Consider the following 24,153-nt stretch of genomic DNA (forward strand, 5'->3'; position numbering starts at 1 on the left):
ATGTGGGAGGTTTATACTCCCATCATTCCTCATACTTGTCCAGCCTGATCTGAGGAAAAAGAATGAATCTGAATCTCCAATACCTTGTGCCTTCTAGAGAACTTAAATTCAGGCCAAGTTAAGCAAAGTTTGTAGACACATTGCATATCAGTTGGTGTCACACTGTTGGGATTGAGTTATCTTATACCTGAACCCAGGGAGTCAGTCTTAGAGCATCTGTGGAATTCACAATTTCAGTGTATGGGCACATGTAGCGACACTTCCTTTGGGCATCTGGTTCTTGAAGGTTACTGAGCATGCTAACCATTCTGTAGTGTTTCCTACACAGTATTCATTATTTTATTGTTTTACTCCTTTTTTCCCCCAACAGTTTATTGTTGTGCATCATTCCCTTCATACAACAAGCGCGTCTGACAGACCCTCTTCCTATGACCTTCATACCTCTGAACATCCTGTTGCCTCTGCTCTCCTGATTCTTCTGTTGCCTTTCTTCCTTCCCTGCTGGAAAAGAACCTTTTTTTTTTCTTTTTTTCTTTTTTTTTTTTTTTTCCTGACTGAGATTTTTGGCTTCCTTTCTTTTGAACTTTCACATTCTCTTCTAATTACTATCGATTATTTTTGGCTGTGGTTCATTTCATACTCATTTGTGAGATGTATGCTCCAGAACTGAATGCTGTGTTACATAAATCTATATATCAGCCTCAGAAGCATTATCTGTACATTTGTCTGTTCTTTTTCAAAGACTTCTCTTTACTTTGAGTCATGTTTTAATTTGTTCTGGTGTTTCAAAGATTGTGTGGTGTGGGGAGGAGAAGGGTGTCTTTCAATGCTATCTAAAGACTGACTTCATGAAAACTTCCCAAAATGTTTTGTTCTTTTTTTCTATTAGCCTAGTTATAGCATTTTGCGTTCTCAAATATTTCCTTCATTGCATATGTTTTGTTCCTCTGAAACAAAAGTAGAACTGGGCATGGCCTGTCAAGTTGAAGTACAGGATTCTTTCTGTATCTTGGCTATCATTCAAGGTGCGAAGAAAAAATGAAATAGAAAGATCTGTCTGATTAAAAGAAGCCTAAAAGTAATACCAAGAATCAGTACCAAATATACTGATTAATAGGCCTTACTTGTGCTTTCATCCTGGTGCTTAGCATGATTAATTTCATCTCGATGTTGGAGTCATCCTATGGCAATCAAGGTGTGTGTTCTATTTCTGTAACGAACGATGCAAACACTCTTTGCTCAAGATAAATCTCATTCCACGACTCTCCTTTTTACAGTCATAATAGGAATATTCAGTGAGTTATAATTAAAATATCAGCTATAGGATTGTACTTACCGAAAATTTATTTACGCTGAAGAAATTTCTTCGTGTGAGCGGCCCATAAGGCATGTATTTTTAATAATTTTGAATTATAAACATACATTTTATGAGTTGCAATCGTGCACACACCCAGAACTGTTCTGACCTCACATTTGCCATGATTTAAGGCACTTATGTTACTTAAATTAGTGAGTCGCAGTACAGAAGTCTAATTTAAATGATGAAAAATTATTGTTTTACCCTCAAGCAAACAATCATGTTCATCTTGAATCCTTTCCAGGTAGGCAAAATGGGGAATAACAAAACAAAGCATTCCTACAGATAATGTGAAACATGACTAGAAAGGGTTTTGATGTCTTTTAATACAAATATGACATGTAGTTAATAAGTTTTAAGTGATGCCTCAGAATATATATTTAATACCCTAAGGTATTCTAATAAAAGTGGAGTGGAATTGAATTGTCTATGCTGCCAGGTACTTTGTAATAGTTTCTTAAGACAAGACAATAGCTTAATTGTAAGTCTTCTCTCAGAGAAAAAAAAAAAAAGAAAAAAAAAAAAGAAAAAAAAAAAAAAGAGTAGATATACACAGTGTGAAGATTAAGAACCTAATTTACCTATTCTTATTACTGTATTTACATCCCATTTGTAACACCGCAGAGTTACATGCCCCATGGATTTAAGGCTAGAAGAAGAACAGAATAATGAAGTGGTGAAACAAAGGGGTTTGTATTGAGTACAGTGTAGATGTGCTGTATGCTGTAAAAGCAGTTCTTTGCATCTACACCAGTTCAGCTTACTGGAAGGACAACTTTTTAACTAAGTCACAGTTTTGATGAAAAGGTTTCCTTGCTGTGAAAGAATACAACTATGATCCTCACCACCTATCTGGCAAGTTTGCTGTAAGAAGCTGCTTGCAGATGGTCTGCTTGAACTTGAAAGTGCTGTGGGTGAAAACTCAGAAATTCATTGCTCATACTTAATTTATTTCATTTTTGTATTGAAGTGCCAAATTTGCCTCTTTTCTTTTGCCTTTTTTTTCCCCCCATGTTTGTGGAAATTGGCATTTTCCATGAAATTTCTGTGTAAAACTGTGATGACCAGTTTTAGCTGCTAGCTCTATCTTCCTGAGTTTAAAAAAGAAAAACACCAAAAGCCTAAGTTCTTGCTTGTGCCAGCTCATACCCTTTGTTGCTTCAAGTTTCAGAAATGCCAGATACATATATGTAGTATTAAATGGTAAAAAGGAAAAGCTGTATCTTTACAAGAAATCATCGTAGTTATAAGCAATTATGCTTATGCTCCAACATTAGCATGTTTAAAACCTCCCATCATTATATACAGTGTGGGAATGAACTTCCAATGGCACTCATTATATCCAAATCTATTCAATGGAAGCACATAGATAAGCTGTTTCATGACTGTTAATTCATTAATAATGTCTGTATGAGGGGGTAGAGCGTTCAAGCAAAGTGAGACCATGGGAACATGAACTTGATGGAAGTTTGGTTTGCAGGCACCAGCTCAGCACTGAGGTGCTCTCTGGGAATCCCTCCTTGCTTTGTGCCTTACCCAGGGTTTCTGAAGCCACCTCAGTTCTGCTCCTGGAAATGAATGAGTGTGTTTGTTATTTTCAGTGATGGAAGAAGTGTCCGTTCAGTTTGATGGAATCTTAAGTTAGCAAAGATATAAAAGTCCATCGGCATGGTTTTATGCCTTTCATTTTATCCACAGAGACAAGAAAAATGTAATGAGAATGACATGGAGAAGATGATAATAAAATAGACTGCTATGCTAGACCTCTCCATCAAAATGGTCTTACCAGAGTTAGTAAGAAATTCAAGTTATTCACCACTTTTCTGCACTACCAAACAGCATTGCTGAAAGACTGTACTTCAGGGTGAAATACTTTTCTATCTCAGGTGAAAGAAAGAAAGAAAAAACAAACCCCCCTAACAACTGGGAAGTGTTTGAGGAGGGTAAGTAAATGCAGAGATAGCATATGGATCAAAATAACTTGAAGTATTATGACTCTGGTAGCCGTGACATTCAGTGCCTTTAAAAAATAAGTGCAGATGTATAATTTATGATTAATGCCTTTCTGATGCATGATAAATGTTCTCATCCTGTACAAAATCCTGTGACTTACAAACAGATTAGGCTTTGGGGTGATTTTATTGACCAGTTTAAAACTTATTTTTATTTTACGTTGACCACCAGAGGGAGCCAGCGTTGTCACATATCTGTAGTAAGTAGCAAGTAAGGAAAATGCTAAAGGTGAATGTTAAGCTATAAGTATCATTGTATTCATGTGAAGACTTTCAGTCTTTAAGAAACTCATAAAAAAACTTGACAAAGTTTTCCTGTCCATCCACTAAAAAGAAAAGTAGTTTTTCAGTGATTTCCAATCAACTTAATCACGAACGCGAAACCAAATCATATTTGCATATGATGCTATTGTGATGGCATTTTCCAGACATGACCTCAAAATTTAACTCGAGGTGTGTTTGCAAAGGGTGTCAGCATGATTTGTTACTTATTACATTGCAGATATTGCCTGTGTATTTATTGTAGCTTGTGTCCAAGGTAATTGGCGAATATAGCTGATGTATGTGCTGAAGAGCAAGTACATAGGAGTTGGCCACATTTAGTGTAGATCTAGAAGGATGTGTTTTACTAGGAATGTTTATCAGCATGAGTTGTAGCATTTCAAAGGTGTGTATGGATGGTTTTAGTATCCATCCTCTGCCAGTCAAGTGACTTTGTTCCCAGCAATTCAGTCATTCAATCATCTTCAAACCAAAGATTCGGAGACTCTTCCAGAACCCTTACATATTTTTTCTACATGTAATTCTGTCTTTTTTTATGACTTATCTTTGAAGATTGAAATGAATACTGTCTTTTGCACTGAGCAGCTGGACTTTTTTCTTTTCCAGCAGAGCTGCAGAATCTAAGCTTTGGATTAATTCCACTTTTATCTGTAGGAAATATTCTGTATTGGTCCAGAACTGAAACTTATACTGAGGTGAAGTGGGGAGAGAATATTTTAAATATACATGTGGAAGGAGAAATTATGTCTCTTTTTGTTCAGTTTTAATGGAGGGTTATTTGTAGCTGGCTGTGGGGTCTATGGAGTACTCAAATAAGTGCTGGGGAGAGTGATAGGTAGATAGATCATCCAGTCAGAATTATGTGATAGATTGCAAAGGCTTGTGATGCATTTATTTATTAATCACGGTCATGTAATCTATCATAGGCCCCAGTATTCTGCATATTTAAAGTCTGCTTTGTGGGTATGATTCCTACATGCTCATTCTTTGCATTTAAGCCCTCCTTACAGTTCCATCATGGTATAAAGTGCCTCAGTGTGAGAGTTGTGCTCAGTGTGTGTATATAAGACAGCAGTTCTGTCTCCCTAACTTGGCTTCTCATCATTACTGTGACTCTCAATATATATTTAGTTCATGCAGTAGGCACCATTTAACTTTCCATACTAAAATACATGTTATTTTAGAAGACCGAATGTAACTTATTCCATCCCTCCGAAATTACAGCCATGTTGTTTTCTAATGTCATTACAAAACTATGAACTCCCCCCTCAAGGACAGTGAGACAAACTTGCTGTTACTGTTTACACACTTCTTCAGATATCTCATGCGCAGTACACAGATAAGCTTCTCTGGCCATACGGGCACTATACAGAAGTCCGCTGCTGAAATATGTAAGAAGTTGACAGAACAAAAAGTGATGCAGTTAAATTCTTGCTCATTCAGAGGAACTTATACATAATGAATTTCACTGGGTTTTGCTGAGATGGAGAAAGGGAAAGGTGGTCTTGTATTTTTCTGTGCGCAAATAAGCTGCTCAGTGACATGTTTATTTTGTATTCTTCTGCAGTGGTTTAACTTATGCAGGTGGTGAATGGCTGCTAAAAGGATCCTGCCCAGTAGCAAGAGCTGTGTCAGAACCGGATGATGTACTGGCTGTGCATAACTTTAAGTCCCTTATATCCCTTGAATGTGCCTTGAACATCAGGGATTTATTTTTCTGTTCAGTTCTGATAAGCAAATTCTAAATTGTGATCACCAAGTCTCTTTCATTTTTCTCATGACTGGAGAAAGTACTGAAGAAGAAGGGCGCAGTCCTTTGAAGAGGTAACAGCATGAAGTGTCTATGTTATATTCCCTTACGTGTTCACTCGGCTAGATGCCACAGTACTGGAAATAATAGCAGAGATTTTGCAGACTTTGAGCAGAAGTTGGCCCTGATGTAATTCCTTTGAATATAACAAAATATTTTCTGGTTACATTAAGCAAGGAACTGGACACCAATGAATCAAATTGTCTTTCTAATCTCATTTTCTTGTATTTAGCTCTTTGACTTCTGATTTACTTACATCATAATATGTGGAGTAAAACTTAGCTTCCCATTTCCCACTCTAAATATAAAAACTTTTCTTCTAACTCCCTTGAAGCCCAGTTTTGCCATACGAGTAGTCTGTGGATAAACTTTGTTTATTCTAAGTGAAACCAAATTCTCTATTCTTTCTTAGTCAGAATTAGAGGTTAACTTTGTGAGGCTCACCTTTAAGAATTGGTTAGCTTCTCAGATATACTCTGTGGGATTTCTAGAAACTGTCAAACCTATACCAGTAGAGAAACTTTCATTTTATCACTAGCTAAACATCTGTGTCCAGCCAAGTATGTGCGCATGGTGTGACTGTGTTTGTCTCCAAACTTCAGTCCCTAGTACAGATTGGAAGTTAGGCTTCGTTTACATGTAATGAGCCGAATCAAACAGGGCGATTGGCAATCGAAATGGCATGGAAATTTGTAGTACTGGATCCTACTGATTCAAGTGTAGTCAGGACACAGAGATACAGAAAGCAAATGGTTGAAAATCTTGTGTTTTCTGTACCAGGTGGATGATAATACTCATACCAAACTGCTCTTTCAGCCTCAGAGATGCTCATACTCAGCTTTTCCTATTACCACTTCTAAGCCTGTAAACACTCACTAAGATGACTGCCTGCTTTCTTCTAAGAAATTGAGAATTCTGGCCATGCACATTCACTTCTGGGTTTTAGGGCCTGAGGGAGCAAAAGGCTGAGAGCAGAGACAGAGCCTCTTTTGTCAGCTCCTTTTGTGGATTCCATAATTGGTTCCTGGCATGGAGAAAAGAGTTACTTTCCAACCTACTGTACCATAAGCGAAGGTAGAGTGTAATGGAGGACAAAGACCTAAACCAAAAGAAGACAGAAAGGAACACTGTAGCTGGCAAATATTTTTTATACGACTATTGTGATTAAAAGATAAAAGTAAAAATGCTAAAAATATATGGTAACCTGTCATAAGCAGTTGTAGGGGAATATTTAATATTTTTCATTCAGGCATATTATGATTATTATTGCTACCTAATTTTAAAAAGAGTTCTTCCATTTTTGCACTTGGTAAGATGTTGAAAAGAAAATACCTTTTTTTTTACTTTGTGAAAACTTCAAAATTAATGAAATGCTATTTCCAACATATTTTTTCTCAGCCAAGTGAGAGAAAAATAAATCCATTTCTATTTATAAACCATTCCTATATGTGAAAGACTTTGATGTAAGAACTCAAGAATTCTTATAATTCTTAATCTGTAAGAATTATAAAGAATTCTATCAGAAATGTAAGAAAACTAAGAAAAGCTGAAGTACCAGGGAAGCCTTAGAGTTCAAGGTAAGAATTTTCTGCGGTTGACTGTTAATTGTAACAAAAGGAGCAGTTTGGAAGCTAAATAGACTTTTCAGCTTGATTCTGCATGGAGGCAGCCTAGTAGTGGCCAGCTGAGTGCTCTAGAAAGGCCAGCCAATATAACTTCCTGCTATTATTAAGAGCAGAAACTGAATATTTGGGAACTATGGCAAGAATGCATTAGTTCTTAGTTTTATCTGAAATTAATATTTTTTTATTATTTATATAATATTTATTATTTATATATTTTAATAATTATTAATATTAATAATTATTTCTTAGTTTTATCTGAAACTCTTTTTGGGTATTGACAGTCTCTTAGACATGTTAAGTCAATGCTTAGGAATGATGTGATTCTCTTTTCCCTGGTAAAACTTAGCCTGCTTTCCTTCCTGATAAAGGAATTTATTTATTCATTTATTTTCCCAGAAGAAAACAATTAAACACAGCGTATTTAGATATTTTCATGATGGGTCATGATTTAAAAATACATGTGTTTTTTACTTCTGAAACCTCTTTCTACATGCTTTGAGAAACATCTGTGCTGATTGTCTGACCTGTCTGTTAAAGAAACTTTGAGGTTTAAGTGTCCAAGTTTTCCAAACGAAAACATTTGGTCAAAAGGAAGAAAAAAACCCATGCATATACTGTAATTTGCTTGTTTGCTCCACTCCCCTGTGGACATGCCCAGCTTCCTTTGTACCTGGCAGCTTTCCTGTTCTGTATTCATCAAGCTAATCGATGTGATTCAGATGTTCCTCAAATAAAATCGCTTGTCTTCAGTGTACTCCTACAAAGGACACAGATTGTACTAAAAGGACCTTTCTACACTTTCAGGGTACACAAAATACATGTCACTGTTCATAATACAAGGCTTTGGCAATGCACTGGTTGAATTTTTTTTACACAAAAAATCCTTGCACAAGGCAACTCCTTGCGGTTTTTCCATGGAGTTAAATTAGTGCCTGTGAGAAAATTAGCAGACTGAAAGCACAGAAGTCTTTAAACTTACAAGCTCTGATGTGAAGAGTAATAACAAACTACCAACTCGATTCTGCACTGGTCTGATAGGGGCCACTCTAAGGTGAGAGGGTCATGACAATCAATTAGGACAGTGAAGATAATGTTAGAGCATTACAGTATAAACCGTACTGTACAAACTGGTACAGTAACCAGTCACACCTGTGTAAAATTTTCCAAGCACAATTCTTGCATAGGGCTTTTTGGGATTAAAAACAAAATCTTCAAAAGAGATACTTCTAGAGGACAGGGTAGATGGAAGAGGAAATCTCATCACCTTGCTTTTAAAAGATAACTTGAATGCTAAGATTTATGAATGTTTCCTTTTCTTTTTCCTTCTTTTTAACTTCTCTGGACTCCATCAAGTAATTCCATGAGCAGTTCCTGTGGACGTCTGTTTTAATTACTCAGTTCTCTTGGCATTTAAAAAAGATCAACTTTGGAGTTTTGCTGTAGTTTGTAGCCTCTGTCTCTCATGAGATGAATAAATAGGTACATATTCTTTCTCTGGTAATTTATAAAGGTCCTTTTAGTTCTTGATGAAACTTATGGAATTGAATTTTAGCACTGTTATCTTTCTTGAATACTTCAGGGGGGAAAAAAAGGGGCTGATTTTTAGGATTTAAAAGTTACTGGAGTGTTTCATAGACAAACTCGTAAACCTACAGCAGTGTGATGTTCTCAGTTTTATTTTTGTGACAACTGAGGCTAGAAATTAAAAACAGAAAATTCAGAATTTTGCGTAAGAAAAACGACCTTTTATGCCGATCGTGTTCAGAATTAAACCCATCAACTAAGGTGAAAGATTTCCCAAACTAGCTTGTCTGTTCTGAGGATATGTTCATAGTGAACCATCATATTCCAGAAATGGCCCTGCTCCAGGAAGGCACTTAAGCATGCTTAATCGGGTACCCCATTATACAGCATGCACATTATTATTGAACGAACTGTGTAAATGAAAGTCTTAAAATGCTTCACATGAATAAAAATGCAGACAGATTTTCCCTGTGGGGATTCTTCCCATGGAGGAGATACCTGCAGTTTTGCATTTTAATCAGTAAGTGGTCCGATCCAGCTCCCACTGAAGTCAGTGGCAAAATCCACCTGATTAAATGGAAGCAGGACCCGATGCTTACAGAGTGAAATATAAAAGAGGAAGATTTATTTCAAGTCAGTGCTTGGTTGAAGACCCATTTCATAAGAAGAGCTTTTCTTGCATGAGGGTAGTGGTCACAGGAGTGCCAGTGAAGGTATTACCATTAACATTTTGCTATAAGCATACAATTACAAAGCATAACATCCGCTTATGATGCTTGCCTGTTTGCATTTTTTCCTGCTGGTATTCTAAGTTAATGGGGAAAGAGTGCCTGAAAGCAAAGCATAGTTGATGAGATAGCTTACTTAAGAAGAGGGTTGTGAAGGAATGAGCCAAATTCAGCTCTGACTTAGGTATTCTCATCTCTGCATAAGTCTGAAATGACCTGATCTAGTCTATGTGTTATCAAAGGGTGTATGGCACGTAGACATGACTCTGCAGGACAGCAAAGTTCTTCTGAGAGCACCGTGTTATCCAGCTGTCCCTTATTCCCTCCTAACTAAGCTCCTGGTGAGAACTTCATTGTGCATGTCTGAAAAAGATAACCTGGTGGCTAGAGCATGAATAGCAGTTTATGGTACTTAGCACTTGATTCCTGCCCCATGTAGTGATTTCTTGGCTATGTCTGTGTTCTTGCAACTGTCCCTTAGTGTCCTTCCATACAAACAGTGGCCTCTATGGGCCTTTATGCAGCTTGTCAGTGGCTCTTTGCTGACAGCACATACCCAAGCAGCATGTTTTGTGGCAAGTATCCTGGTCTTGCTGCCCTTGGTTTGCACAGTGCCCAGCAGGAGGTCTCATCTGCAGGACAGCCATGAAGTGTCCATTGAGAATGGCACAATGTCACTGTGAGGGATCTTATGCAAGATCTTCAGGGAGAGACTTCGTACACTCTGCTCCTCAATTTTGTTAGCTAAAACGTGAAATACCCTAACTCAGAAAAGAAGAATGCTTTTATAGGATAAAATATTGTTCCAGGTATAGTTGGCAAAGTAAATCACCAACCAGAGTATATTGAAAGGTCTGTTGGAGTTTGAACTTTGGAGAGGAAGTAGGTGTTATATTGATGGTGGTCCAGGAGGGAAAGAGTCTGGTAATGTACAGCAAAGGAGGTAAGAGTGAGCTTTGCGTCTTTATAGTACAGACATGCGTGAAAAGATTTTATTATCAAAATTTGGAGCTAGCTACTGCAAAGGTATTTACTTTATTGGTGGTTTGGCTGAAGCGTGTTATGACCAGTTGAATGGAGTTATATTGTGCTGTCCTGATTGTAAGCTAGACAGATGGTTTGTGCAGGAAACACATTGTTTTCTCAGGGATGTGTCTGACTTCAGATGATGCTGTAGGTACTGTTCTGAACAAAGACAGAAGATGATGTAAGGAAATGTGGTGGATGCACTGAGGGGGGGTCTGAAGGGAAACATCATGGTTCTGAATGGACTAAGGTACTGGGAGGATGAATGAAAACTCAACAAGGTGATGAAATCCCATTTAGTTTACCTCCACTCTAGTCCAAAGTTCACTCTTAGCTGTTGCTATTAAGCAAAACAAGTTGTTGGGTTGTTTTTGTTTGTTTGTTTGTTTGTTTGTTTCTTTTTTGCCATTGCTATGTAATAGATCTGTATTGTTAGGAAGGCACCACAGGTATTTTCTTCTCACTCATGCAGTATTTTTCAAGAGAAGCACTTATATGCACAAGACAAGTATACTTTGTCCCAGAATCAGAACAGAGGTGTTCAAAACTTTTTACTTGCATGCATGTAGTTCCTGATGGCCTCAGTAGCAGAGAGTCAATTACAGATAAACCTTATTCTTTTCCACAGTTCTTAACTTCTAAATCACTTTCAATCAGAAATAAAAGCACAGTTGTGAGTGGAATGGTATCTCTGTAATACAGAATGAGTTCCTAAATCCCACAAGTGTGAGGGTACGCATATTTGGTTTAGGGTTTTTTTTTTTGTCTTTTCTATGCTGAGCTTGCTAGCAGCTAGTCCCTGGGGAAGGAAAACACAGTTACAATGGTGGATTATGCTGGAAATAGGAAACTGTAGTACAGATTTGATGAAATTTTTAACAGTATAGACAAACAGCAAAGAAAGGAATGAATTGACTAGAAGAGGATGCTTGGGAAAATCGATGAAGAAGTTGAAAAATAAATTCTAAGCAAATGGCGTATTCTTCTGTGGTCTTAAAAAAATCACCTAATTAAGCATCATTTTATTGCATAGGTGCACTAATAATTTCTGGTTTTAATCATTATACCTCATACACTTTTCAGACAATTTTACAGTCTGTACTCAAAGGTGGCTCATGAAAATCACCTTCACAGTCCATTTGTTTAGATTCTGCAGCATACTTGAGTTGAAGCCAGCCACCTCTGTAAGGGTTGCAGATTGCCAAAATCTATCACTTACGACTAATAATTGCTAACAAAATGTGGAGAGTGGTTTATTTCTCCACACCGCTTATTATATTGGACATTTTCTGTTGTTAGATCTAGATTTTCCTTTCCCACAAAGGCCTCCAAAGAGTCCCAGTATTGATCACAGCATGTTACTGGTATTACACATGATGATTTATAAAGTGCAAGTCTGAAGCTGTCTGTTGTATACTCTTAAATATATTTCCATGTTATCCTGATCCTTTAACCTACACTGTCTGCTTGTTTGTAGTCTTTTGAGCTGTGCAGGTGTGGCACACTGCCTCCCTCCTTGCACATAAGTGATGAAACAATGAGAATCAGGAAGGCATCGCGTATGTAATTCTGGCTTACTCTTATAAAAGTGCCACCATCATACTTTGTGGTGTGTAATAGGAAGTGGAAAACTCATACTATTAACTCATTTTTCTCCAAGCACGATGACAGTGTAATTCCCTCTTTTTTTTGCACCAGGCTTCTTTCAAGTATGTGAAAAAATGCAGTGTTTTTAAGTTAATCAAAAGAAAAACCTATCTACTTGCACACTTGCTCTTCGTGTCATATTTGCAAAGGATTGGATTCTGTTATGTTTGATCTTGTAGAAGAAGGGTGAACAGTTGGTGTATATGGTGTGGAGTCATCAGAGCCTTCAGATAAGGTGTTTGTAAAACCAGGGAACTAGTGAAAAGAGAGTTTGAGGAGAGTGCCAGAAAGGGAAGGATAACAATCAGTATGACAGCAGTAACAGCATTCTAGAACAAACAAGCTTTACAGAGGTCAGAGAGATTTCTGCAGTCATTGAAGAAAAGATTGTGGGGGGAAAAAAAAAAAAAAAAAAAAAAAAAGGATAATAAAGTCCTTTCTGTTAATTTCCTATTTAAAAATCTCCTTTACCTTATTTTGGACTTCTTTTTCTCTGTTTTCTTGTGTGGCAGATGGTAAAATTAAAGGTCTAAAATGGGAGAAGGTAGCAGCCATTTACTTGAGTTGGTAGTTTCTGGTTGCAGATTTTTTGCAGTAAGAAGAACCACATTTAAAGAACCTGTTGGCAAAGAAAACATGTATGGGACATAAGGCTAGGAAGGAGACTGAAAATACCTCATTATATGAGAACTGCGAGTCACATGCATGACTGCATGAGTCAGCAACGTGCTCTCATGGTGATGAAGTACTAACCACATACTGAATTGCACTAGCAAGAACACAGCCAGCAGATCAAGGGAAATGATTATTCCCTTCTACTTGGCCGCCTTGAAGCCACATGTGTGCTTATTGTCCAAATGCGGGGTCAGTTTTGCGTTCTCTCAGACAAGATACTGACAAACCAGAGGCAGCAGCCGGGTAGAAGGTGTCTGAGATGCCTGGAGAATATGTACATGGAGGTGCTGAGGTACACAGTGCTTTCTGATCTTGCTAAAGGGAAGAATAAGGAGGATTTGAATGCTGTAGTGCACGAAGGGACAGACAGAGCCAGATTCTTCTCCAGAGATTCACTGCAAAAGGCCGAGGCAACAGTAGCAAGTTGGAGTGAGGGAAATTTGGCATAAGAAAAAGTTCATGATGGGGAAAAGCCATAATGTTGCCCTGGGAATTATTTTTGATTTTCTATAGAATCTACGGTGTCTCTGTGCTTGGAGATTTTAGGAACTCCGCTGCTGAAGTCATGATCAGCCTCATCTAAGCTGCATGTTAGCCTTGCTCTGAGGAGGATGTTTGACTAGGTGACATCTAGAGGTCCTTCTCGAATGAAATTTTTCTGTAATTCTATGAGCTAAATGAACTGCAGCAGTACTAAGCTGCCCAACATACTCATTTTGGAGGACTGAAGTTGCAAAGCATCCTCACCATGACATTCCTTGGGTGCATCTTCAGCTGCTGCAGGGCAGTTACAGGAAGTAAGGGGAGTGCATCAGAGTTCAGTCTGTTCCCCAGCTTCCCTAATTCTGTTGTTAATGGATAGCAGTGCTCCTTATTTAAATAATTAGCATTTAATTTTAAAAGTGAAAGTAGGCTTGTAGGCTCAAGTATACTAAGAAACATGTTGAATTAGAACAATCTAAATTGCCATAAATTCAGAGACAATAGCCCATTCTGTCTTGTTCTTTAACTAAACCTATACTTCACATACAAGTTTTTGATTGATGAGCAAAATGAGTAAAATATAACTAATACACATTGTACCTGTGTGAAAATTCTTACACTGCTCCTGCATTGCTTATATTTATAATCTCTGTTAATCATTGCCATAATTCCCTGTTTTTTTCCATCAGGATTCTTCCAAGTATGTGAAAAAATGCACACTTTTCTTGAACACTGATCTTTACTTTGTACTGCCAGTGCAAAGAATTAGAACAGTTCTTTCCCTTGCTAGAAGTTTTAAGTACTGACAGTAAAATAATTACGTTGCAATTTGGGCATCATTATAAGAATTATTATTCTTTAACGTGATGAAGTTTGTAATATTTTTAACAATTTTAGCGTAATAGGCCATTTGAACTACAGCAGAGCAATTTCAATCCATGAAAAGAAAGTTTTTTGTCAGTGGAACAAGTGGTGAAAGAAATTGGAAAATAATTGCCAACCTCTTAGGGAACAAGAACTTAGAGGAATTATGGGAACTCTGCGTCTCTAAAATCAGTTTGAAGTTCCAGTTTTTCACATCAACTACTACCTCCTAAAAAAGTGCCTGTGGTTGTAGTCTGTCGTCGTTGAATGTGACAGTAAACAACCAGCAGTGTCAAAAAAGCAGAAGGGAGGTCACAGCTCTTAGCAAACAGTTGCATTTTGGCAATAGAAGACATATGCCTCGTACACAGCGGGCTCTGAGGGAGGGATGGTTTGGTCTTCAGTATTGTGGACTTGGGTTCTGATCTCATACATCTGGGTGGGACATGCATCTTTTGAACACTTCATTCTGATCTCAGTCCCATTTGAAGTCAATGGTGGTTACTTTCATAACAGTAATCAAAGTGAGGATTTCACCCGTGATTGTCATCATGTACTGAATTCAGTCTTCATTTCTGAAAGTGTGTATTGGCATTTAAACCAGATGTTTATCTGTCTCTCTATCACTGGCATTCTGTATGAGTAATATGTACATATATGCAATATCAAGCTGCACAAGTGTAGATATGGCTCTTCTAAACTCAGAGCTCAGTGTTCTCCTAATTACTTACAGCCTATTGAGATTAAAGCAACGAAATCTCTTTTGTATTAAACAAGAAGCTTGCATTCTTTACTGATGAGCTACTCTCCCGTTTGCTTCCTGATGATCAGGGGCAACATTCCTGCAAACAGCTTCCCCAAGAAAGCCGTTGTCAGTTGTGGTTGACCTAATTGCGCAGCGGCAGGCCTGGTGCTGGGGAGCAGGGCAGAGCTGTGGCTCTCCTCTGGGCCTTGCACTATATCTTCCTGTTGTACTAGTAGATACAGGGGATTGCAAGGCATGGAGGGACTGAAACTGTGGATGAGATATCACTCTTGAAGACAGGAGTTGAACTCCATGATCCCTGTGGGAACTTTCCAGCTCAGGGTACCTATAGTTCTAAGTGAGTTATGTTTAACTGAAAGAAGAGCTTGGCACTGTTACTCCTTCAGAAATGCTGACAGTCTTCTGAGGTACAGCACTGTTTCAGTAATATGTTGTCTGTGGCAATCGTTATTTGTGTGCCAGGTCATGGAGTAAGCACTCAGTTTTCTGTATCTTAGCCCAGATGTTTTGTGTCTGCATAAGATCTTGAAAATCAGAGGCCGAACTGAAATGGTCTTAGCATTATGACAGAGAAGAGAGCATCAAATAGTAATTTTTTTCTTCATTTGGCCACAGAATTACCTCAGTTGGCTGCCATTACTGTGGTCACACGGTGCTCAGCCTGTGGTGTTTTTGTGCATGCACACTCCGTCTGAGAAGAAAATATATGAAAATTGTAGGGCAGGATTGCATCTGCTACTGCTCATTACCTGGCTATCTGTGTAAGACTAAAAAGCCGTAAAAGCTATTTTCTGATTCCCAGAGTCAAGACCACTCAGTACGTTGAGGTGGACTTGTGTTGTGTGTTTACCGAGGAAACTGCTGTGTCCTCGTGTGGCCTGGACATCTTAGTTTGCACTGGTAAAGGCTTGTTGAAGTGTGTGAAAGGAAGAATGGGTTCTTACTTCAGCCATCCTGGGATAGCTCCAATTCACAACAGCTGAAACGTAACATAGAGCTTCAGCTGTCAATATTCACATGTGTGCCTACATGTTAAGATAAATTGTAGTGGTAATCAGAATGTTTTACCTCATCCAGCAACTCTGTTGACATGTGCTAATGTTGGAATTAATGGATCTTCTCCATGAAGATAAAAGATGAGGGAACTGCTTCAGCAAATTGGTAGACTTGAAGAGAGAGAGTCATTTTGGTTTTGCATGGGAATTTAATCATTGAACTGAAAGACGTCTTTCTGTATTCCCATTGTTCCAATGGGTGTTGCTAACAAGAAGGTTCTTAAACTGAACGGGGTGACTCAGCTGCCAAGGTCCAAACATAACTAATAGGTATCTGTTCACATGTGTGGACACTGGTAATAAGATAATCAGTTTTCATTCTAACAGTATGTGTGAAGAAGGGGTTGGGGTGTGGACATCCTGCAGCAGCACACTTTGCTGGACACAACCTCTGAGATAAACGAATTGTGCTACTGCAGTACATGAGTGAGGCTGTGTGACCAAAGATCTATAATCTGAAACAGAAAGATGCCAGAAATAGTTGCAGGCAGGCAAAAATGAGGAGCAGGAAGTGAGAGAGACAGCTCAATAGGAAAAGCCTGCCACCCTGGTATCAGGAACTGGAAGCAGGTACTTAGTCATAAATTGTCATGCCAGATGTAGGGTGAAGATCATTTGTGGCATCTTGGTGACAACAGATGTGGCCAGTGTTATGTTGAGGTCTCTTTGCATCAAAATATACTGCATTGCTCATTGCTCCAAAACTTTACATGTGCTTCTACTCTTTACCTTCCACTTGTGATTTCTTTGCTGTATCATACTTCACTTTGTTCTGTTTTTAACCTATTGTAGCTCTTATTAATGTTTTGGTGGTAGATTGTTGCTGGGATTTTTGTTTTTAATTAAAAAAAGCCGGGCAGGCTGTACACTCCTACCTGGTTTGTTTAATGTATATTTTTGTGTGTGTTTATTGCTGGGTGTTTAATGTCAAGTTATTCTTATTTCTCCTTGATACTGGCGTTTTCCTAATTGTAGTTCTGTCATGAGCATACTGTAATCCATCAGTGTCACATAATTCATTCCTATAATTGATATTTTTACATGGAACAATCTCTTGGATTAAATCTGGAAACTGGAGTTAATGTTACAGAAAATAAGGTCAAAGAAATCAAGTAACATTACTTCCAAAGTCACGATAGAGTCTTTGGATCATCTCCCATCATTAATATTGATGCTTGACAGCACTTACAAGTTTAATCATGATTTGTAACCCTATGAATTTTATTGCTTCTGCTGTCAGAAATCAATTTCAGTACTTAATGGCGTCTTGTAACCTCAGTCAAGGAGAAGGTTGGTTTGATTTTTATTTTAGTTTTATGCAAAGATTCACTAAGTTACACCCTTAGAAGATCATTTTTGTGATACTTTTTTTTTTTTTTAACAAAGTTGTTTTCAGTTTCCTGACGTCAGGAGAATACTTCTGCATATACAGTGTAATGCAGAATTATTTCTGTGATTTTCATTCACATGTAGGTTCATGTATGCTTCAAAAACTTGTAGATTATGACTTTACGAATAGTGAAGTGTATGCTTAATCTTAATCACACTTGTAGACATGGGACTCTTCATGTAATTAACATCTACCGCAAGTGTCTGCAGGATCAGACCATAACCAGTTGTTTAACCTTCCTTTTGCTTAAGGAGGTTGAAGAAGAAAATGGGGCACGCTTTCAGTTGCCAATTAAACATTCAGATTAGTCTTTACTGATTTGTTGTGATCAAAAGCAATGTGTTTGGATTTGCTTCTGTCTTCAGTCACTCTCTGAAATTATTTACATTATTGGCCTTTCCCCATGATTGCAGAGTGGAGTCCAGAGATTTACGTTACCTAAGGAAAATAATGAAATTATGTTTCTCACAAAAATAATAATAATAATAATAATAATAAAATGCCCACCAACAAAACAGAAAACAAAATGTTTAAATGATGTGGTACAAAAACACACATGCACACACACACAAAAAAAACCCCAGCAACAGCGGCCCACGACTATCTCATAGGAAACAAACTAGATCAGAACATGAAAAACCACACAGTATCTAATCATCTCTCATCGTGTGCAACTTTTAATACAATTAAGCATGCAAAGGACATATCCCTTGATCTCCTTTACAAATGACTAAAAGTTGGGAAAGGTTCTGCTTTGAGTTGTGTCTACTTTTTTCTAACGCTACTTGATTTTTTATGCTTTGCTAAGAGCTGATTGTTACTCTCCCACTGAACACATAGGAAATTGAAAGATGGTAAAATAAAGTGACTCATCCAGTAGGCCATGTGTAGATCTATTATACCAATTCATTATCTTACCTGGGAAATGCTGCTTATTTTTACTGGCATATAGTCTTATGGGAGATAATTTGGCAAAATTTAAAAGGAATAATGGGAATATGTCATTACAAGCAATAGCAGGAATCATTTCTTGCACCACATCATTTAAACTTTGGTTTATTCTTTAATTTTGCTTTTTGTTTTGTTGTTTGTTTGTTTAATCATATGCATACATACCATCTCACTTAAATTTACCTTCCTACTTCATTGGAAGGAGTTGAGAGGTCACACTTCTCTCATTTCTCAAATAGCTTTCCCTATAGAGTTGTTTCTTCAGAAAAGTAAGGAAGACATTAAGAACGTTATAAAACCCAAGCTGCACAGGACATGCACAGCAAACCACCTTTAAAAAAGCAAAGGAGGATGAAAGTTTTGTCATGTTACAAATCATTGCTATAATGTATAGGTTGCTCCAAAAGTAACGCCTGATATTTATTTCCTTGCTGTATTTCATTTAGAGAGCCTGCTGCCTGCACATGATAATTTTTATGTAGTGGATGATACAGTTATGGAGCTATCAGAGGTGGAAGAAACAGCATCAGAAAGCAGCTGCTTTGCATCTGAGGACACTACCGAAGACTCAGGTGTAGTGAGCTCACCATCTGACATTGTGTCCCTGGATTCACAAAATGACAGTATGAAACTGAGAGACATCAAGATGGTGAACGGCTACATGGACTCAGACACAATTTATGGTGCAGAGAATTGCTCTGTAAAGAACCCGTACTGTGACAACAGGGGATATGCCAGTACTCCACAGAGGTAAGAATTCATTTGAAGCCAACTCTTGGAAAGTATTTTGCATGTCCTCTTGCAGGGAGGCATTTAAGAATGCTAGCTGCTTCTACTTTTCTTCTGCTCTTTCATAAACCAGTACCAACGCCAGGTGACTCCTCCCATTGAAGAAACTCTCTGCCAAATCCCCTCCAGTGCCATGCTTGTAGCAACAGGCAAAGGTCACTTTTCTGTTTGAACTTGTAGTTAAGTTTCTTGCTAAAGACTGCTGCCCTCCAGAGTTAATTTCTCCAAAAAGTTTGAAGTAACTTTGTTACAATATGGTTTCTGTTGCGGTTCTGATGGCATACGAAGTACTTAAAGTGATATTTTGTATTGATCTAGAAAAATAACTTACAGGTCATAAATGGAAAAATTCATAAAGTGGGAAAATTCAAGCCCTTGAAAGTCAGGTAGAAAAGGATATATTCCGTGAAATCTGGGAGTTTATTTGTGGGTGTGTGGATGTACATGCATATGTATGTTCACTTACTGTTAGCTTCCGCTGGTGTTGTACCTTGGTGTTTTTTTACACTTCTTTTTTTTTTTTTTTTTTTCTTTTTTGTATAAACAAACGTTGTGCTGCAGTTTTTGCAGGAAAATATAAGAAACTGGAATTTAACTAGAAACTGCCCTCAATCAGAAGTGACTCTGACACTGTTTGTTTGCCAAAACTCACATAGTCGGTGGCAGGGCCACAGTGGGAACCCAAAATTTATAGGACTTTGCAAATACAAACTGGCCAAATAGGAAGGAAGCTGTGCCTCCAGCAAGGAGGGTGGCCTGGCAATACTGACAGGGATCCACTCTGTATGATGCTGCCGAGTCATGGGACAGGGGCCAGAAATTCCTCTGAATTCTCAGTTGACACAAAGTCTGTGCTTTCTGGTCTGTCTCCATTCAGCTACTAATCTGTAGCCCCTTCATAAGAGCATGTATCATGACCTAGTTATTTCCTTCCACACATTTCTGAGGGAGAACTTCATCCTGGATCATTCAGTGGATGATGAATTAGGTATAAATTAGGCCAAAGTCAGTATTTAACCTATTGGAATGATTTCAGGGTTTTTCTTTTCTCATCAGTATCAAGGGGAGCAGGGTCAAGTCTCATTTAGATACTTGTTCAGAAATACATTTTACTTCTAATTTTTCCTTCTGCAGTGTTTTAGGTCCTGATATAGTCTGTCTTTGGAAGATTAAATAGGCTAGTATAGTAGCTACAGTTACCATTCCAGACCTGATCCAAAAAACCAACCCATTAATTTCAGTACTAAGACAATTAAGCAGTCCTGATTTTCCTTACAATCAAGGAATCTAAAGAGTTAGGAAAATAGACATGTACATTTCAGGGAAGGAAAAAAAAAAAAACCAAAACAACAACAACAACAAAAACAATGAAAACCATTGCCATAATTCTGAGTGAAAACCTCAAGGCAGAAAGAAAGAAAAGAAAACCCTAATCAGCAGAAAATATTTCAGACTTTTTCTAGATTTTGGATTTGCCTTTGCCACATAAACAAACTAAATGTTTGTTTTTTAGTGTTTAGAAAGAACACTTAAAGAAGAGGCTACAGGACAATGTGACAAAATGCATTACTCATAGAATTCGCAGAAGGTACTGACCTGGGGAACCATTTCGTTGGCAAGCGGGAGGATTGGAAGGTGGCAAGAGGTATGGGGCTGCAGAAATGCAGCCCATCATAGTCATGGAGATCGTTGTCCTCTCTGCTCAGCACCTGGGAGCCTAGTTCTGTAGTATTGCATCCAGCCTGAGACAGGATGGCAAACTACAGTGCGTCTGTAGAAGAGCCACAGAGGTGGCAGGGCTCTGGAGATGAAAAGTGCAAGGGGGAAAGGACACTGGGGTTGCTCACCTTGCAAAAGCAATGAGGGTATGGAGGGATCTGACTGCAGTCTGTCACCGTATAAAAGGAGGACTGTGAGCAGAATCTGGATGCAGAGGCTTCTTGGCATACGCAGTGGAAGGAACGATAGTCATTAGCTGCTGTAAAGGAAATAAAAATGGAATATTAGGAGGAAATTCCTCAAAATAGGAGTGGTTAAGCAATGGGGAAGGCTGCACAGAGACTTCAAGAAATCTCTGTGTTTAGAGGTTTTCAGAACTTAGCTGGACAAAGCCTTGGAAAGACTCAGCTGACAAAACTATCCCTGCCTGGAGCAGCAGGTTGAACTAGGCTCCCAGTCTGAACTTAGGTGATTTCTAAATATTCCATATTTGTCTAATATGTCCATAATTAAAAAAGGGGGAAATAGGAGAAGGTTTTGTTGCTGAAGTAGAGCGTTGTGGGGTATTTTAGTCTCTGGGGCAGCAAAATCATTTCAAATCAACTTTAAGGTAGAGCCAAAATCTAACATTTAGAATGGATTTTATTCTCATGGAAGCAACCACAGAGTCTGCCACAGAGAAGATACTAATAGTAAAATCTTTAAACTTTTGTGCTCTGAATGTGCCAGCAATGTTTGAAGGTAAATCCAGTCCCACCGCTAACCAATTTTTGTAGAAAAACGAGCTTTGATAGTCATGCTCTTCTAAATCCTTTCGAGGTTAACTTGCTAAGTTTTTAAAAGCTACTTCCCAAATGTAGAGGGGAGGACAAAATGGCCTTGGTTTGTTTGTTTGTTTGTTTTGTAAGCTATTCATATTAAATTCTCCTTTTTGTGGGATTTAAATCAGTTCAGAGTACAGTATTGACTACAGTCAAATTTGGAGTGCATCAATTTCAGCTGCTGATGTCAGAGCAGCCACCACCCCAATGATAAAATCTTCTGGGAGCCCTGAGATTATATGTAGTTCTTGTGATGAATGAGCTTCTTTGAGGACCAAAGCAGCCTTCTAAATTCCCAGACAAGTCAAAGTGCAGTTTAAATGAACAATCGATACCAAGCTACACAGAGTTTCAAATGTGTTTCAAAAGCTACAGAACTGGGAGGAAAATTTTACATGGAGTTTTACGATTCCTTTTTGTCTTTTTTCTTTTTTCAGTCCGGGTACCAAGATCTAACTCAGTTCTAAAAGGAAGATGTGAAAAGATAAATTTGAAGAACATGTCAGTGCTGTAAAGAAACAGTGGTTAGCAGAAGTGAAATGGAGTCCTCCTTGAGTCTGAGCTTCACTGAAGCCAGAAATTGTAGTTAATTTGGCTCAGGCTTAGGGGATTAAAAAAATAAAATAATAATAATAATAATAATAATAATAATAATAATAATAATAATAATAATAATAATAATAATAATAATAATAATAATAATGGAAATATTTAGCTTTAAATTGTAAAGTTAGCTAAAAACGGGGCTTTTTACCCTGTGAAATAACTACAATTCTGTATACTACAATGATTTTGTCCTGTGTGGGTAAAAAAACCAAACTACTCTTAAAGTGGAAGTAGATTATATTTAGAGTGTGAAGAGGCTGTAAACAAGGACAAAATGGTCTTTTGTTTGTGCACCCTGACAAACTTTGGTGAAAAGAACAGTCAAGCCCACAGTTCTTTGGCAGGTTTGTTCTGAGCTCCAGATGATGAAGAGTATTTTGCCATGTCGCTTCCTTTGCTTAACTGTATATGTATTTTTAAATTTATTTTTTCTTGGAGCTTCTGGAATCATTCACTACATGGCATGGGTGGTCTCAGTGCAGCAGAAATGTTCTGATAGCTTTAGAATATCACAGCAGGGTCTGTACCTCATCTGTTACTGAAGTCAGGGAAAGCGTGGAGTGCTGATGAGGGATATAGTCTACAACATGCAATAGTTTTGTCTGCATGTAGCCGCATAATAGTATGGCCAGGGTAGTAAGTCATGTACAAACTTTGTACATACAGAAACACCAGTTGCAACATATTACAAATCTTGTTCCTAAAGAAGAGAGAGAAATTTCTAAGAGAAAGTCTCCATAGCCCAGGGGTTTCCAGTCCTCTGTGGTCTTGTTTTCCAGTATGTAAGAACCATTTGCAGTCTTTTTCTGTTCTGTTTTGAGATTCTTGCTTAAGTAGCCTCAATGCGAATAAACGGAAGAGTCAGCGTGTAGAGTACCCAAAAAGTCTACCTTTGGTTCTGCCTCCAACCTATTAAACCATCTTTGTCTCTGCCTCTGATATGCCTGTCAACCACTTACTGTGTAAAACTCCACACACAGTTATGATATCTCACAAGATGTTTATACAGTGCCTGGTAGAGCAGAATCCTGATCTCAGCTGGAGGTACCACAGGATAACCCCTATGAATAATTGACTACATGCGATATTGGCTGTGAATGTTTTAGTAACTGCTGACTCTGAACACAGTACAACATAGTTCTCTTTCTTCATATCCTTCCTTACAGTTGATTTGTGTTATGTATCTGTTCACCAAATTTTAATATATAGTGTTAAATGAGTAAGAAGAAAACCACAAAGAAGCTGAAATGTTGCTTATGTAGCAGTAAGCACATCTCATGATCTCACAGTGTTGCAACTCTGTCCTCCCATACCCCCTCCTTTCCCATCCCTTGTATGGTGTCATCACGCAAGCTCCTTGGGGCAGGGATCAGTCAATTTTATATGCCTATAAAGCATCCTGCACACCTACTGTCTCGAGCTTTATAAATAATTACACATTAAAAATTATTTTAAAATAATGTTATTAGGGCTGCTAAGTCACATGCTCAAAGTTAGCTAACATTAATATTAAGTCTGTGTAACCTTAGTTTCCCCCTTTTAACCTTAATTCCCCTCATTTTGTGCAGTATGATAAAGTCTCTAGTTAAATGATCACACTCATTTTTTTTCTGAGTTTCAGAGCTCACTTAATGGAGCAGGTATACCTGTTTGCTCTTGGTTAACATTCTCTTCTAGAGCCAGGACTATTTAATTTCCTTTGCTCTTTCTGCCTTACTCATCACACTAGCATCCATGTGCCATGCAGACCTTTAATTAATTTCTCATCCCAGTACTCATGTGAGATGAAGTGGAGGCATTGTGGCATTATCTTACTGTAGAGAAAACAAGTTTGATGCACTGGGTCAAGGCAGACCGTTTAGACCACACAGGACCCATCTATGTCAGAGCAGTGAGCATTCATGTATCAGAATGCACCTCTCCATTCCCTCCAGACTCGGTTCTCCAAAGGCATCTAAGCATTTTGGCAGAAATAAAATAACAGAATGCTCACGGGCATGATGCACTTTGTTGCCTTTGGACT

The 24,153-nt window shown here is 38.1% G+C and overlaps 1 protein-coding gene across 6 annotated transcripts in view; it reads left to right on the plus strand.

Moving 5' to 3' along the window:
- The window catches only part of COBL (cordon-bleu WH2 repeat protein), a 145,561-nt gene that overhangs the window by 101,406 nt on the left and 20,002 nt on the right, over positions 1–24,153 (plus strand). For all 6 annotated transcript variants that reach the window (XM_072329895.1, XM_072329899.1, XM_072329900.1 and 3 more), the window contains one exon: positions 18,642–18,945. In XM_072329895.1, the coding sequence (XP_072185996.1) occupies positions 18,642–18,945 (304 nt within the window). The remainder of the gene's footprint in view (positions 1–18,641; positions 18,946–24,153) is intronic.

Source organism: Excalfactoria chinensis, chromosome 2 (assembly GCF_039878825.1).
Source record: "Excalfactoria chinensis isolate bCotChi1 chromosome 2, bCotChi1.hap2, whole genome shotgun sequence".
Classification (NCBI taxonomy): Eukaryota; Metazoa; Chordata; class Aves; order Galliformes; family Phasianidae; genus Excalfactoria; species Excalfactoria chinensis.